Here is a 17448-nt window from a genome sequence, read left to right on the forward strand (position 1 = left end):
ACGGCGTCACCCTTACAAGGTCTGAGGCACAAGACACCCCGGATCCTACAGGGTCCTGCTTTCCCGCTGGACCTCCCGGGCCCGGACCCGGCCCCACGCGCCCCGCCCTCGGAGACCCGAGCAGCCCGGGAACTTGACCCCGCCCCCGGTGCGCATGCGCACTCTCGACCGAATTCGGCGCTTCCCCAGAATCCTGGTGCAGGGATCTGGTGGACTGGAGGGGTCCTCAGAGTGGGGTGAGGTCTGAGCGCCGTGAGGCAGGCTCGGGTGCGTCCGCTGCTCTCCTGGGGGAAACGAGCACGGTACGGGCCAGGCTCTGCAGACCCAGCTGGAGGTGGAGCAGAGGTGCCTGAAACCCGAAGCAGCCTTGCATTTTCCCCGGGAGTGAGGTTCTGCGGTCCTGAGGCCTGGAGGCTCGTGCGGCGTAACGGTGCGGGGCCCGGTTTGTGGGTTCGGCCTATCGTGCAGTGAGAGACCCTGAGGCCCCGAGCAACTCCGTCCTCGCTTCAGCCACCTAGGTTCGGCCGTAAAGGCCCGAGAGGGAAGTCGGAGGTGGAGCCCCAGAATGCAGGTCCCTTGCAAAACCCCGGGACCTAGATTCGGGGCGGGTCTCTGGGTGCTGGGAGGACACGCTGGACAGTTCCGAGGACGACGCAGCGGGCGACCCCGGCGGGTGGGCGGCCCGGGTGTCGAACTGCAGCCTACCCAGAGCTGCGAACCCCAGACATGGGTGACTGCGGCCCTTCTCCCATCTCCCTCATTTTTCCATTTGTGCATGAATGCAGGCGGCAGTTAGCTGGGCCAGAGAAGCGGGGAGGGTGGGTTCTGACTGTCTCAAGAAAAGCCTGGGGTGTCATGAACCCTGTCTGCTTCCCCAGCTTTTCCGGTTTCCAGAGAAGGCCCCTGTTGCTATTCTAAAAGCCGGGTTCCCTGTGGGTGCGTGTTGTTTTGTTTCTGTGAAATGCATTTGATTTCCTTCCCTTTAAAAGTCCTGCTTAAGAATGTTCTATTTATTCATTGATTTGGGCCTTAGGATTTCCTTTCCTAGTTAAAGGCTGGGGACCTAATAGTTTCCCTTTTCTAATGCCCACTTCATGCATTTCTGCAGTTAGACACAACATTAGTTAACCATTCGATTGGTCTGTGAGCTTTGTTTTTCTAAGGTTTTTGATGATATGGAAATACTCCTGCTAGAGGTTAATGTTCATGCTTTGTTTTTAACAGTGATTCGTTAAAGAGTAGTTTAGTTTAGGGTTTAGATATTTTTAATGATTTTGGAGTAGGAGTGGGGATTTTTTTTTTTTCCGGGGCAATTCATGAATAGAAATTTTTGGTACCAGCCAGATGAGGTTTGAGGTTGGGCAGCATGAGTTTGTATTGGGTGTATCTTTGGCTAGACTGAGAGAGCTGTAGGGTAGTGTAGTGGTTAAGAATTTTGAACGTAGATTATGAATATTTGAATCCTGACTGCCGCTTAAATCTGAATGAGTTTGGGCAGTCTCTCTGTGCTGCAGTTTTCTCATGTGTAGTCAGTGTTGTAATAGTGTATGCTTCATGGAGTTGTTTTGTAGAGATAACATGAATTAATTTCTGGGCCAGAGAAGGCTGGCACATAGTGAGTCCTTAATTAATACTAGCTGTTGCTATTAAGTGATAATACTTAGTCATTTCCTATCAGCTTTCTGTATTCCTAAGGGCAATGAGATGTGAAGGTAATCATGATGGATGCTGCAAGCAGGAAAAGTTGCTCAAGTCGCCCAAAACAGGGATTACTAATAAGGTTTTGGATTCTGTTTATGGGCTTTCAGGACAACAAAAGTTTCTTAAGATTATATACAGAATTATATATATTTGTAAATTGTTAATTTTTGATGGGTATTTTATCATTTTGTGATATTATCAAAGTTGTATGAGCTCCAACAAAATTGATTCTCACTGCTCTAGAATCAAAGTCTGAAATAACTGGGAATGATGTTGGGGATATTCTTTTACAAACTTAGTACCAGCAATATGGAAATGCGATGGAATGTTATGCAATAATAAAAGTTATGTTTATAGTTATAGGAAAAAAGTATATAATGTAATATTGAGTAATTATTGTGAATAGGAATCTTTGAGAAATTGTTGTTACATGTGAATCTTGAATGGTATGATGAAAGTTTGTAAGATATTTTGCAACAGTTCATGTAAGTATTTAATAATTGATTATTCACTGGAGCCAAGGAGGGGTAAGCTCAAATTATTAAGCAGCAAGTTGCACTCTAGCCCGGGCAACAGAGTGAGACTCTGTCTCAAAAAAGAAAGAAAGAAAGAAAGAAATCACTTATTGGGCAGAAATATTCAAAACTTTCCAATTTCTTCAAGAGGCTTTCTGGCTCCTATGACTTGACCAATTTTTCACCTCAAGGTCATGTGAATTTCAGAGATTTAGGAATGTGGCATTGGCTTTTGCCAGGTGGGGTGCAAGTATTTGAAGTATTTGGCTGCTTTTCTAAAGAATTATTTTTGATTCTTAGAGTATGAAAATAGCTCTGCTGTTTTATGCCAGGAGCTTCATCTTTCAACTGAGTGATTTTGGGATGAATTAATGATAATTTCCTAGAAAACTAAGCTTACAAAAAACAAGATTTAATCTCAGAGAAGAAAAAGACTTATGCAAGGAAGGCAAAATAATCTGAGTATACTACATAGCTCAGTTGGTAATGGTGTTTACAATAATATAAACTCAATATTTATTTTAAAAATTCTTTTAAATATTCATTTACCCTGAAATAGAATAAAACCATATTGAAAGGACAAGGGATCTGCAACCATGTATATGTGGGGTGGGAGGTGGGTGGGTTAAAGAGAGCTAAAACTATACCTTCCATAGTAGGGGCTGAATAGATAATGATTAAAACTGAAAAATCAGAAGTAGCAATATTTGCATGTTATTTAAATGTAAATTATTTAAGAAATCACTTGTTGGGCAGAAATATTCAAAACTTTCCAATTTTGATACCAAAGGAGCAGTTAAAAGAAGTGAAAATTGTTGCCTTTGGATTTGGAAGATGGGAGCAGAGTAGCAGCGATGGAACTGTTAGGGCTTTTTGTAATATTCCTTGCATAGCTATATTTAATTTATGTCCAGGTGTAAGTGATACAGATTTTTAAATTTTTAATTAAAAAATTAAGAGACTCCAGAGAAGAACAAAATAAAGATCACCTGGGATAAGAACATCAAGTAGAGGTAACACAATACAATTTTATTCCAGTTTACAGATTATTTTATGCACATGCATATACATGTATGCATGCATATGTAGCTTTCCTGCCAAAAGGTAATCACATTGCAATAATATTTTTTAATCTGCCTTCCTCCCCGAACAATATGTAATAACCATCTTTCCATGATGTCAAATAAGAATTTTACCTTCGGCCGGGCGCAGTGGCTCACGCCTGTAATCCTAGCCCTCTGGGAGGCCAAGGCGGGCGGATCGTTTGAGCTCAGGAGTTCGAGACCAGCCTGAACAAGAGCGAGACCCCGTCTCTACTAAAAATAGAAAGAAATTATACAGACAGCTAAAAATATATATGGAAAAATTAGCCGGGCATGGTGGCGCATGCCTGTAGTCCCAGCTACTTGGGAGGCTGAGGCAGGAGGATTGCTTGAGCCCAGGAGTCTGAGGTTGCTGTGAGCAAGGCTGACGCCATGGCACTCTAGGCCGGGCAACAGAGTGAGACTCTGTCTCAAAAAAAAAAAAAAGAATTTTACCTTCATTTATAATGAGTGTTTAGTTTTCCATTGTGTGAATGCCTGAGAATTTATTTAACATTGTTGAAGGGTATTTAGGTTCTTTTCAGATTTTTTTTGTCCCATTATAAACACTTTCTATCCACACATCATTTCAGTCTTTATAAATCATACGATTGAGTATCCGTTTCCCCAAAACCTTAGTAAATATGAGATATCATAAATTTTTCAAATCTGCAAATCCATTTCCCTTAATATGCATCTCCTTAGTTACTAGTGGGTCTAATGAGTTGATGGGTTATTTCTACTTTCTAAAGAATTATTCATGCTCAGGTTTCACAAATTCACTCTTCTCAACTGGAAAGGTGCAAATGAAGGGAGGAAGATCTGCTCAGGATATGTCTGTACAACCCACTCGCAGGTCCAGACCAACCTGCCTGGGGTAGGGGATGGTACTAACTGGACGCTCCTGCTGAAATGTCTGGGCATGAGCCTGGACACAGGAAAGTCTCTGCTTTGTGTCTATTCCTTGTACAGCTGATTTCTCTGTGGTTTTGGGGAAGGACATATACTTGTGTAAACTACCTCTTACCTATCATAACTTGTCTGTGTGTCAGGGAGGGGGGTTGCATATAGGAATGGAGAAGGAGTATAGGTTTTTAAAACTTGGAAGCTCTGAGGCAATTCTGTTCTCATGGCTTTCCATTCTTCCTCCAGCTCTGGCTTCTGTCAACCCTGCTTCTCCAGTAAATGAACCTTGAGGAAAACTGATCAGTTCTTGAAATCCTGAAATCATGGCTCATGTAAGTTGGTGTTTCTCTGTATTTGAAATTTAGGTTATGTGAACATTGTCGTTTGTTATTCGGAAACTTCCTAACAGAGCTCCATCCAAGAGGTGCTCCCTAATCTCTCCCATTCTAGTGAATAGGAATTCTAGTGAATTCTCTCACCCTAGTGAGAGTTGGAACCAGGCAGTCCAGGCCCCTCCTATGTGCCCCTCTCTTCTCCATCCATGTCCATGTGCACATGGACCAGATCATTCAGCATCTTTTCTGTGCTTCATCTCTATCTAAAGCAGAGGCAGAGCAGAAATGAAGTCCCTAGAGGAGAGTATTTGATCTGAGATTCTTAGGACCAGAGAACATCTTAGAATAGCACTGTCCAAAAGAATTATAATGCAAGCTACATATGTAATTTAAAATTTTCTAGTAGTAACATTTTAAAAGTATAGAATAATATGCAAGGTGCACACATAATCTTAAGTATTTCAGTAGTGACATTAAAAAGTAAAAAGAAGCAGATGCAATTAATTTTAATGTTTTATTTAACCTGATATAGCTAAAATGTTATGATTTCAGAGTGTAATCAATATAAAAATCATTGAGATATTTTACATTTTTTGTTTCTAAAGTCTTCACTGTCTGATATATATTTTACACTTATACACATCTGAATTTGAACTAGCCACCATTCAACTGCTTAATAACCAGATGTTGCTTAGCCAGCATATTGGAATTTGCAGCTTTAGAGATTTTGTATAATATAAATTCTAAATGTAAATTAATATATTTATAAGTATAGAAATACCTAAATGTAACCATTATTAAGTGTAACAAATCCTTGAGATACAATACAGTATTCCCCCCTTATCCAAGGGGGATCTGTTCCAACACCCTAGTGGATACCTGAAACCTTGAATAATATCCAACCCTATATATACTATGCTTTTTGGATGTGATGTCCACTAAGTGACTAATGGGCAGGTAGCATATACAGAGTGGATATTCTGAACTAAGGGATGATTCACATCCTGGGTTCGGTGGAGTGGACAGTATGAGATTTCAACACACCACTCAGAATGGCATGCAGTTGAAAACTTATAATTGTTTATTTCTGGAATTTTCCATTTAATATTTTTTTGAATGACGTTAATCGGAAAGTGGAGCTTTGAATACGAGGGGAACTACTTTATTGTGTAAATTTAAAACATTCAATAAAGGATTTGTTATAAGGAAAAATGCCATTGATACAATATAATGATAAAGTTAGATCTGGAATAAATTTTTTAATTTTGTACAAACTCTACTTTTTAAAAATAGAGATTTATAATTCATTTTTGGGGAAAAAATTCCATCAGTTTTTTTTTTTAATCCTTAAAGAAAGAAAAGATAGGTAAGTCACATTTATCGAGAATTTTTTTTTTTTTTTTTTTGAGACTGAGTCTCGCTTTGTTGCCCAGGCTAGAGTGAGTGCCGTGGCGTCAGCCTAGCTCACAGCAACCTCAAACTCCTGGGCTTAAGCGATCCTACTGCCTCAGCCTCCCGGGTAGCTGGGACTACAGGCATGTGCCACCATGCCCAGCTAATTTTTTTCTATATATATTTTAGTTGGCCAGATAATTTCTTTCTATTTTTTTAGTAGAGACGGGGTCTCACTCTTGCTCAGGCTGGTCTCGAACTCCTGACCTTGAGCGATCCACCCGCCTCGGCCTCCCAGAGTGCTAGGATTACAGGCGTGAGCCACCGTGCCCAGCCTTATCGAGAATTTTTTAGGCCGTTTGCAAGAAGTGTTCTTTTTTAAAAAAATTTTTTTTGTAGAGATGGGGTCTTGCTATGTTGCCCAGGCTGGACTCCAACTCCTGGCCTCAAGCCATACTCTGGCCTCAGCCTCCCAAAGTGCTAGGACCATAGGCATGAGCCACAACGCCCATGCAAGCAGTGTTCTAATGAACCTATTTCAGTTAATTGGGAAACTCTGATAATTACCTGAACATGTCTGGAAATATATAAAATTAGTTATGCCATAACACAGGAAGTTTTGACTATAGCAGTGACGGGCAAACTACAAATACTACAAATTTGGCCCTTGAGCCAAATTCAGGCTGTGGCCTGTTTTGGTACAGCCTGCGAACTAATTACATTTTGGATGAATTGTTAAAGAAAGAAGAATATGCAACAGAGACCATGTGTGGCATGCAAAGTCTAAAATATTAGCCCTTTAAATAAAACAATTGCCAACCCCTGGTCTGCGTTGGTAGAAATCTTTAAGAACATGTAGATACTCTGCTTCAGTCTCATTTCTTTACTGCGACCTACCCACATCACAGGCTTCCAGCTCCAGACTATTCATTTGATATATGAAATGAACATGTATCATTGAGATCCTTCTTCCGTCTTCAAAATATTTTGTTTACTCTTATAAATAATACATGGGTTTATCATTTCAGGATTTGGTGATGTTCAGAGATGTGGCTGTAGATTTTTCTCAGGAAGAGTGGGAATGCCTGAACTCGTATCAGAGGAATTTGTACAGAGATGTGATATTAGAGAACTATAGCAACTTGGTGTCATTGGGTAAGCTTATCTGTGTCAAATGATTTAGAAATTCATAAGTCTATATTTCTGGGCTGTCTTTCTAAAAACTAGCTGAATATCTGCTTTGTAGTTTGGCAATAGGCACCATCATCTTCCTCAATACTTAAGCACTTTCATCTTCCCCAATAATTCAATGACCTTTACATCTTTCTTTGTCTTTTCTGTTGTTTTTTTGTCTTTTTTGTTATTACCTCTCTTTAATAATAGCTGGATATAAATTCTTAGACACTCATAGCAAAACCATTGTGAAAGAAATCTGGTTTTATATGGCTATAGATGGTCCGTATTATTTGTGGACTCACCTATATTGAGAATAGGAAGATGGAGGTGTCTGGTTCTATATACCTAGTAAAAGAGCTAAACAATGTATATGTTGCTGGGTTGAATCAACAGTTCGCTAAAACTCAAGTGGACATATTCAGTTTCCTACAGGACACACATTATCTTTTAACTGTTTTGTGATTAAAAGTTTAAAATATGTGAACATTCACCCATTTAACATTGAGTGAATATCCTGGCAAGAAACTTATTATTTTCCTGTTAGCAAAATAATAGCAAAAATAGTACCTGATAAACATGTGTAATGCTTAACATGTACTAGGCACTTATCTAAACACTTTATTTATATTAAACCTCACAACATCCCTGTGTGTACACATTACTGTTATCCCCTTTTTACAACTGAGGAAACTGAGGCACAGAGAGATTAAATTATTTGTTCTAGGGATATAGGTGACAGAGCTAGGATTTGAAACCGGTGTTCTCAATTATTACTTCCCCTCAAGAGACAGATCCTATATGAGTTCAAATTAAAATAAGACCATGTTCCTACCTCTCTGTTCTTGTGTTTCCTTGCAATCCTGAAGTAATGCTAATGTGAATATTTTTCAGTCCTGATAATCGTCTGTATTCTGAAGGCTTGATCAAATAAACTGTTTCTTTATTTTGTTCTATTATTTTCTTTCAAGCAGGCTGTTCCATTTCTAAGCCAGATGTGATTACTCTATTGGAACAAGGGAAAGAGCCCTGGATGGTTGTGAGGGATGAGCAAAGAAGATGGAGCCTAGGTAAGTGCTGGGCCGGCAGAGGCAAGCCATCATGGCATGGCACAGGCCTGCTGGCTGGGGAGGAAGCGCACTCCTTAGGTGTTGATTATGAAGAAGAGACCTGAAGCTTGGGAAGAAAATTTTGATCTTGTCAGCATGAGCCACCAAAGATCTTTCATCTATACTTCCACTTACTGCTTGTTTCTTCTCTTTCACATTTCCCTCCAATTTCAATAGGGGAAAGATTTCTTCCCTAGTGATAACCATTTTACCGGTATTTGGGATCTAATGCCCTTCTAGGTAATCTTTTATATTTTGACTTTTATGTATATATTTCTTCATTTCCCTCTTCTCATGGAGTTTAAATTGTAATAGGGGAGCCATACAGTAAACAAACAAGTAAACAGGCCGGGCGCGGTGGCTCACGCCTGTAATCCTAGCTCTGGGAGGCCGAGGCGAGTGGATCGCTCGAGGTCAGGAGTTCGAGACCAGCCTGAGCAAGAGTGAGACCTCGTCTCTACTAAAAATAGAAAGAAATTATCTGGCCAACTAAAAATATATATACAAAAAAATTAGCCGGGCATGGTGGCTCATGCCTGTAGTCCCAGCTACTCGGGAGGCTGAGGCAGTAGGATCGCTTAAGCCCAGGAGTTTGAGGTTGCTGTGAGCTAGGCTGATGCCACGGCACTCACTCTAGCCCGGGTAACAAAGTGAGACTCTGTCTCAAAAAAAAAAAAAAAAAACAAACAAGTAAACAAACAAATGGATTCCTAAATATCCTGAAGTGATTCAGTGTTATGAAGAAATGTGACTAAGGTGAGAATATGGAGAATTACAATGAATGAATGGGGTAATTTTAGATAGGGTGGTCAGGGAAGAGTAGCCAATTTGAAGAGGCTCCAGTTGGTGAAAGATGGGACCATTTGAGAGAAGAGAAAAAATGGGAGGTGAGGCAATGGTGAAAATAAGTTTAAACAATTCTTTGGATGAATTTTGCCATAAAAGGGAAGCAAGCCGGGCGCCGTGGCTCACTCCTGTAATCCTAGCACTCTGGGAGGCTGAGGCAGGAGTATTGGTTGAGCTCAGGAGTTTGAGACCAGCCTGAGCCAAAGCAAGACCCAGTGTCTACTAAAAATAGAAAAATTAGCAGAGCATGGTGGCATGTGCCCATAGTCCCAGCTACTCAGGAGGCTGAGGCAGGAGGATCACTTGAGCCTAGGAGTTTGAGGTTGCAGTGAGCTATGATGATGCCACTGCATTCTATCTGGGGCAACAGGGGGTGACTGTGTCTCACAGAAAAAGGGAAGCAGACCCATAGAGTGCAGGGAATGTATTTTCAGATTGAGGTATTAGAACACGTTTCTAGGCTTAAGGGAATGATTTCAAAGAAAGAAAAATTAATGAAGTGTAGAGAGAGGATAATTTTATAAGTAATGACCTTCAGTAGATGGGAAGGAGTGGAACCAATTTATGAAGAAAAAGCATGCATACGATAAGGATACAGATAGATGTAGGTTGATTGAATAGTGTGGTGAAAGGGAAAATACATATTTTTCTTTCAATTGTTTCTGATTCCTTGGTGAAATGGGCAGTAAGATTATCATCAGAACATGAGGATTATTCAGTATTGGTTTTCAGAAGTATAATTTTGTGATCATAGGGTTTTAACATTTTCAGATCTTTTGATACACTAACCCTGGTGTCAATGTAATTAGAATTGCCTTGGTCATAAATATTCTATATCCCATGTTATCTTCTGTAAGTAAAAAATAGGTGATTAAAGACATTGTACCTCAGGAAACAGCATACCACAGGGGGCCAGTTTTATGACAAGATAATTTGCTCCTTATTTTCTTTTTAATAAAAGCTTATGCCTGCAAATGGAAATAACACTTCTCCTTTTACAGTGATCTAAGATTGGCTAATATTTTGTTTTTGCATTAACAATGTTTATTGGAATAAAGCCTTTTGATTCAATAGAATCAAAACTAGTATTTGGTTTGTTAATTTTAAACAGTTAAATATTTTACATACATGTCTTAAAAGTTAGAATGTTGAAATTTTCTACCGTAGGCCAGTCTTTTGATGTTTGGCTCTGCCTTTTGTTTCAGTATAGGTCTAGCCTATTCTGTCCTGATTACAGTACGTATAATTCACAGGTTATTCCTCCCAATTTCAGTTTCTTTGAAGAAGAACAAGAATGTAAAGATACTTGTGAAGCGATCTGAGTTCAGAATCCTTCCTGAATTTTTATGTTTCCCATCAGTACTTTACTATTTTTTCACCCTTGTCTACTTTGACAACAGTGCAATGTGCATTTATGGCCAATACTTCCATAACATTTAACTTAGTTTTCATAGAAATGATTGTCTTTAAACATTAACAATTTTAGTTAGTTGCAGGAATAAGAACTGGCAGAGACAAATTTGGAAGCAAACACAGATGACCCTTTGGTAGCATACAGCTCAGCTATTTATACTGTCGAGCAGCCTCCTACTTGAGAATGTTCAAAATGCCACTGTCATAATCTGGCTTGTCACTTAAGTAGGGAGTCACATATAACAATCTCAAGTTCACTATATCAACACTGGGAATGTTTTTTTTTTTTAATGAAAACCTTCACATTTTACAGGATGAATTTTATAACTTGTCCTAATATGTTTGTTTATTAGTGAATATGGACATTTTGTCCTAAGTTTGTTTATGCTTATATTTATTCTGTGCATTGTGCTCGTTTCTTTTATTCCATTACTTTTTCCATTGTTTAATGTTTCTTATGCCAATTTGTATGGGCTTTGATGCTGTGAACATTAACACTTTGTCAGTTTTTTACAAATGTTTTGGCCTTTTATTTTGAATTTTTACCATGACTTTCCTTTTAGAATACTGGTTTTTAATTTTCAATTTGTAGGTAAATCCTTTGAAATTACCACCTTATCTCTTAATCTTTATCATACCTTTATAACTGCTAATTATAGTCATTTTGTACATATCATTTATCTTATTTGTCTTATTGACAAATTGACTAAAATTGACAATTACTAAATTGACTTTGTCCCAAAATTTCTAGAAAATTGCCATAGTTTTGAATTGCTTTCTTGGGTGGGGAGACAGAAAGAAAGAAACACACACACATTTCATAGCAATATTTTCTATCTATTCATTTACCTGTCCCTGCTTACATTTTATCTACACTGTTTAAATTATTATTGCCTTTTAATGTCTTTTTGGTATATACTCTTAAAAAGTAAACTTACTGAAATATAAAGATGCATGCAAAAAATACAGAGATCATTAGTGTGCAGCTCAGTGAATTTTCACAAAATTACCACACCCATCTAATCAGAACACAGACTCAGAAACAGAGCTTTACGAAGATAGTAGAGGCCCTCTCCTAACTCCTTTCAGTCATTCCTCCCCACCAAGGTTAACCGCTATCCTGACTTTTAACACCACCATAGGAGTTCATTTTTATCATTTGTAAACTTTATAAAAATGGAGTTATACAGTATTTATTCTTTTATGTCTAACTTTGTTTACTCACCACTATGTTTGTGAGATTGATCCTTGTTGCGTATGATTGTAGATCATTCTCATTGCTATACAGTATTGTGTTGTATTATAATATGTCTTACTTTATTTAGCCATTCTGTTGATGAACACCTGGATTCTTTCTAATTTGGGGATGTTACAGATAATTTTGCTGTATTATACATGTTTTTATTTTTATTTAAAAATCTTTTTTAGAGACAGGGTCTTGACCTGTCACCCAGGCTGGAGCTCAGTGGCACAATCATAGCTTACTGCACCCTTAAACTCCTGGACTCAAGTGATTCCCCCTGCCTCAGCCTCCCAAGTAGCTGGGACTACAGGTGGATGCCATCACACCTGGCTAATTTTTCTTGGTTTTTTTTTTTTTTTTTTGTAGAAATAGTAGTTCATTATTTTGCTCAGGCTGGTCTCAAACTCCTGGTCTCAAGTGATCTTCCTGTTTTAGCCTCCCAAAGCTCTGGAATTACAGGCATGAGCTACCATTGCCTGGCTCTGTATTACAGATTTTTAAAAATACCTTTTCTTTTTAAAAAGTATTAAACCCTCACTGAAAAAAATCTTGAGAAGATTACACATGTGAGAAAAAGATCTCTTTGCTCATCATTCTTCTTGCCTTTTACTATTTCATAAACCTGTTTTTATGCCTGAAAAATCACTAAACTGCTCTCTAGAAAGTACACAAATGGCATTGGCTATGAGGACTTCAGGGATGATTTGGGGGAGTGTATAAAGGAACAAAACAGATTGAGTGTTTGTAATATAGATGTATATAGTTATATAAACTCAAGTGAAGATAAATAAGTAGATTCTCTCATTACCTTGGTTGTGAAAGGGGGACAAAGTTCACTCATGACTATGGGAAGTAGGAATTGAACTGCAGTGGAGATACCGGCAAGTGTGAGTGGAGAGGCATGGAAGCATGGTCAAGTGTAAAGAAATCACCCCTTTTCATTTATGTATTTTACTGTGAGATATCTTAGATGTGCTTGTTTCCCATCTCTATAGGAAATGAAGATAATATTTAATCAGTGTAGTAAGGTGTAAGACTGGAGGCAGGACAACATATTCAATAATTGTTCATTGATTATAGGGATTTGATAATTCACATTTACTGTGCATTATGGGTTTGTTATTCATTGGTAAGTGAAAAATTGTTTCTACCCTTGGGGGAGCTTAAGATAAGAAAATAAAGAGAATAATAAATGGGAAAATTAGTGTGTAATGACAAAATTGATAAAAATATTAAGAAACAAGGAGTAAGTGACTGGGAAGGAAATATAAAGGATATAATTTAGATGATGTCATCAAGGATAGTTTTTCTGATTTTTAAGATAATACCTGACAGATGAAAGGAGCCCAGTCATGCAAACCCAAGTCAGGATTCCTGGGAGATTTAATAGCCAGTGAAAAGCTCTAAGAAATGGAAATATTATGACATGTTCTAGGAGTGGAAAGAAGGCAAGTTTGATAGGGACATAAAGAGCAAAGGCGATAGTGGCTTGAGTTGATACCTTATGGTAAACAGAGTCTATATTATTCATGGTAAAGTGTTTGCACTATATTCTATTTGAAAAGAGAAAACATTAAAATGTTTAACCAGGGGTTCTCAAACTGATCTACACCCAAGTAATCTGGTCTTAATTCATCATTTTCTTTATTCTTTTTAACTTACTTCAAATTACATGACTATTTTAGAGTTTTTTTAGCCCATTTACTTCAACTGAGCTTTATTTACTGTTGTTTTTTTCCTATTATAAAGGTTTTGGGTGTTTTTTTTTTTTTTTTTTTTTTTTAGTTTGTTTGATCTAGAATAGGAAAATATCATGAGTTTTTCTTGTTTTCTTTCAGATTTGGAATCCAAGAATGACACTAAAAAGTTATTTAAAGAAAAGGATATTTATGAAATGAATTTATCTCAGTGGGAGATAATGGAAAGAATGAAAAGCGGTGGACTTGAAGACTCCCTTTTCAGAAAAGATTGTGAGTGCAAAAATTTTGAGGGACAAGAAGGTCCTCATGAAGTGTATTTCAGACCAGTGGCAAAAATCACCTCTGAAAAAATGCCCATTTACAGAAAACTCACATCTCTTACTCTGTATCAGAAAAGTCATAATAGAGAGAAACCCTATGAATGTGGAGAATGTGGAAAGGCTTTTAGAGTACGCCAACAACTTACTTTCCATCAAAGAATTCATACTGGTGAGAGACCTTATGAATGTAAAGAATGTGGAAAAGCCTTTAGACAGTGTGCCCACCTTAGTCGACATCAGAGAATTCATACTTCTGACAAACTCTATGACTGTAAAAAATGTGGAAAGATCTTTACATGTGGTTCAGACCTTCGAGTACATCAGAGAATTCACATTGGTGAGAAGCCGTATGAATGTAAGGAGTGTGGCAAGGCCTTTAGAGTGCGAGGACAACTTAATCTCCATCACAGGATTCACACTGGTGAGAAACCCTACGAATGTAAGGAATGTGGGAAGGCCTTCAGACAGTATGCCCACCTTACTCGACATCAGAGACTGAACATTGCTGAGAAGTGCTATGAGTGTAAGGAATGTGGTCAGACTTTTCTGTGTAGTACAGGCCTTCGAATACATCACAAACTTCATACTGGTGAAAAACCCTACGAGTGTAAGGAGTGTGGCAAGGCCTTTAGAGTGCGGCAGCAACTTACTCTCCATCAGAGAATTCACACTGGTGAGAAGCCCTATGACTGTAAGGAATGTGGGAAGACCTTTAGTCGTGGTTATCATCTAACTCTCCATCAGAGAATTCATACAGGTGAGAAACCTTATGAATGTAAGGAGTGTCAGAAGTTCTTTCGTCGTTACTCAGAACTTATTTCACATCAGGGTATTCATATTGGAGAGAAACCTTACGAATGTAAGGAATGTGGGAAGGCCTTTAGACTGTTCTCACAACTGACTCAACATCAGAGTATTCATTTTGGTGAGAAACCCTACAAATGTAAGGAATGTGAGAAGACTTTTAGATTGCTCTCTCAGCTTACTCAACATCAGAGTATTCACACTGGTGAAAAACCCTATGACTGTAAAGAATGTGGAAAGGCATTTCGACTTCATTCATCGCTTATTCAACATCAGAGAATTCATTCTGGTGAGAAACCATACAAGTGTAAGGAATGTAACAAGGCATTTAGACAACATTCACACCTTACTTACCATCAGCGAATTCATAATGTAACTGAATAATTACAAGTACTCTTCCATCATGAATTTCGTGTTAAGGAGCAGTAGAAAATAAATTCTACAGGAAATTTTTTGAATTTAGGAATTCCTTTTTCTTCATGCTCACAACTAACTTAGCATAATAAGTTTTATTTAAAGGAAAATATATTAATTTAATGAACATGTAGTAGCCTTTCATCACCATTCAAACCGTGTTAAACTTTAGTAAATTCTTTCTGGAAAGGAACTTTATTAAAGGAGTGAATGTGGAAAAGCTTTTGATCTTAGCTGTTATCATCTCTATATTCTTCCATCTGTGTATTAATGTATGGAGGTTGCCAGGACATGAACCCATTCTGAAAATTGATAAATAAAAGGAAAGAAAAGTCATTTAGCCTGCATTTCCTGTATGTACTGTATTTCAGGACAACCAGAAGTTGAGGTAAAGTTCTTTATTAGAGAATTCCAGCTAAACAATGTAGAAAGAATTATAGCAATAGAAAATTGCATTAGAAAACTATTTTATAACATATAATGAAATAATGGATCTAGGCATGATTTTCAGTAGAGGTTAAAACCATTAGGTGAAAGGTTAACATGAACTTTACAGTGAATAGATGAGTCTGACAACATCTGAACCCACTGATCAGTCTTAATCTTACAAATAGTAGGATAGTAAAACATTATGTGCCTCCTAATATGATACTATAAGATATACACATCTTGCCAAAAAGATTGAACCTGAATTTAATCATCAAGATCTAACTCCCAGTTTAGAGAAAGTTCAAGGACAAATTACATGACATAACAAGAAACAATTAAATCTAAAATGTGGGTAATTCTACAGGAGGAATGACATTATTTCTCAACCAATAAGATGGCATTTAAAATAAGGAGGTGGAACTCTTAGACACTGAAAGAGACTTAAGAGACATCAATCAAATGCAATGAAAGAGTGGTTTTTATTTAGATCCTGAGTTGAACAAACACGTAAAGGAAAGACATTTTTACAACAATTGGAAAAATGGGAATAATGACAGTGTTAGATAATATTAAGAGACTTGGTCAGGAGTGATAATAGCGTTGTGTTTATGTAACAGTCTATTTGTTAACAGATAAATTCTGAAGTTTATACGCATTAGATGATACAATGTCTGGAATCTCCTTTTGCTTATGCAAAAGAAAAGTGAGGATGGATAACTTAAGTTTGGCAAAATGATGGTAAGACAAGTCTTGGATATATGGCTTTTATTTGTTTTTGCTGTTCTCTCTACTTCTGTGTATTTGAAAATTTCCATAATGTTCTTTTAAACATAAAATTAACTATGAAATTGTAACCAGTTTGAAGTGAATGATTTTTTTTAAATATCTACATTTCAAAATTTGTGAATGTTACCAAAGGCTCTACACATTGGGATATTAAATACACTATAGTGTATTCAGGAAGTTAAGATTGAGGGTCCAGACTATATTATCTAGTTCACTTCTTTTTTTTTTGAGACAGGGTCTTGCTCTGTCACCTGGGCTAGAGTGCAGTGGTGTCAACATAGCTCACTGCAACCTCAAACTCCTGGGCCCCAGTGATCCTATTGCCTCAGGCTCCCTCCCAAGTAGCTGGGACTACAGGCATATGCCACCATGCCTGGCTAATTTTTTTTTTGTTTTTTGTAGGGATGGGGTCTTGGTGTTGCTCAGGGTGGTCTTGAACTCCTGGCCTCAAGTGATTCTCCTGCTTTGGCCTCCCAAGGTACTAGGATTACAAGTGTGAGCTACCACACCTGGTCTCTAGTTCACCAGTGTATATCTATTATAGTACCTGTCCCATAGTAGGCACTTTTTATGTTTAAACAATGAGTAAAAGAAAGTAATTACCACAGCTAAATGTGGAAATTAATGGGCTAGCCACTGTTAAATATGGTAGCCACTTGCAAGATGTTGAGCACTTGAAATTGAGGTATTGAGCACTTGCAATGTGGCTTGTCCAAATTAAAATGGTGTTAAATGTTTGAAGACTTAGTTCTAAAAATAAGAATGTTAAGTATCTCAATTTTTTATATTGAGTACATATTGAAATAATATTTTAGATATATTGGTTCAAACAAAATACATTAAAATTAATTGTACTATTTTTTGTTTTTTAAAATGTGGCTACTGGAAAATTTAAAATTATGTATGTGGCTTACTTATTTCTATTGTCAGTACTGGTATAAACAATAAAAAAGTAGATTTTAGACAAAGGTGTTTTTTAAAGAAGAGTATCAATACAGTCAAGACCTTGGCAGTTTTCATCATGGAATGCAAATAAGGATGACACAATTATACGTATATGAATGATAATAATGATGGTTATGGATTTTTTAAATTATAAGTTGCTGTGCTATGTATATATAGTGTGTATATATATAGCATGTGTTTGTGAATATATATATATATATTTATACACACATTATACATGTATTTTAATATGGAAAAATCCAGAATAATTTTCTAGAAAAAAATATCAAGATTGACAAGATGCTAAAGAAAACCTCAGTAGACCAATACACAAA

The 17448-nt window shown here is 37.5% G+C and overlaps 1 protein-coding gene across 3 annotated transcripts; it reads left to right on the top strand.

Moving 5' to 3' along the window:
- The first annotated feature begins 207 nt into the window (after positions 1-207).
- On the top strand, positions 208-16189 carry LOC123624401 (zinc finger protein 30 homolog). Of its 3 annotated transcripts, none has more exons than XM_045532159.1 (5): positions 208-430; positions 4451-4536; positions 6960-7086; positions 8076-8174; positions 13554-16189. In XM_045532159.1, exons 2-5 carry the CDS (start codon positions 4528-4530, stop codon positions 14921-14923), a joined length of 1605 nt encoding a protein of 534 aa, XP_045388115.1. In that variant the 5' UTR covers positions 208-430; positions 4451-4527; the 3' UTR covers positions 14924-16189. The 3 variants fall into 3 exon arrangements, with proteins under 3 accessions (XP_045388115.1, XP_045388116.1, XP_045388117.1); XM_045532160.1 differs by lacking the exon at positions 208-430 and adding an exon at positions 2897-3229; XM_045532161.1 differs by lacking the exon at positions 208-430 and having other exon boundaries at positions 3689-4536; positions 8079-8174.
- The last annotated feature ends 1259 nt before the right edge of the window (positions 16190-17448 follow it).

The sequence above is a fragment of the Lemur catta genome, chromosome 19 (assembly GCF_020740605.2).
Source record: "Lemur catta isolate mLemCat1 chromosome 19, mLemCat1.pri, whole genome shotgun sequence".
Taxonomy (NCBI): domain Eukaryota; kingdom Metazoa; phylum Chordata; class Mammalia; order Primates; family Lemuridae; genus Lemur; species Lemur catta.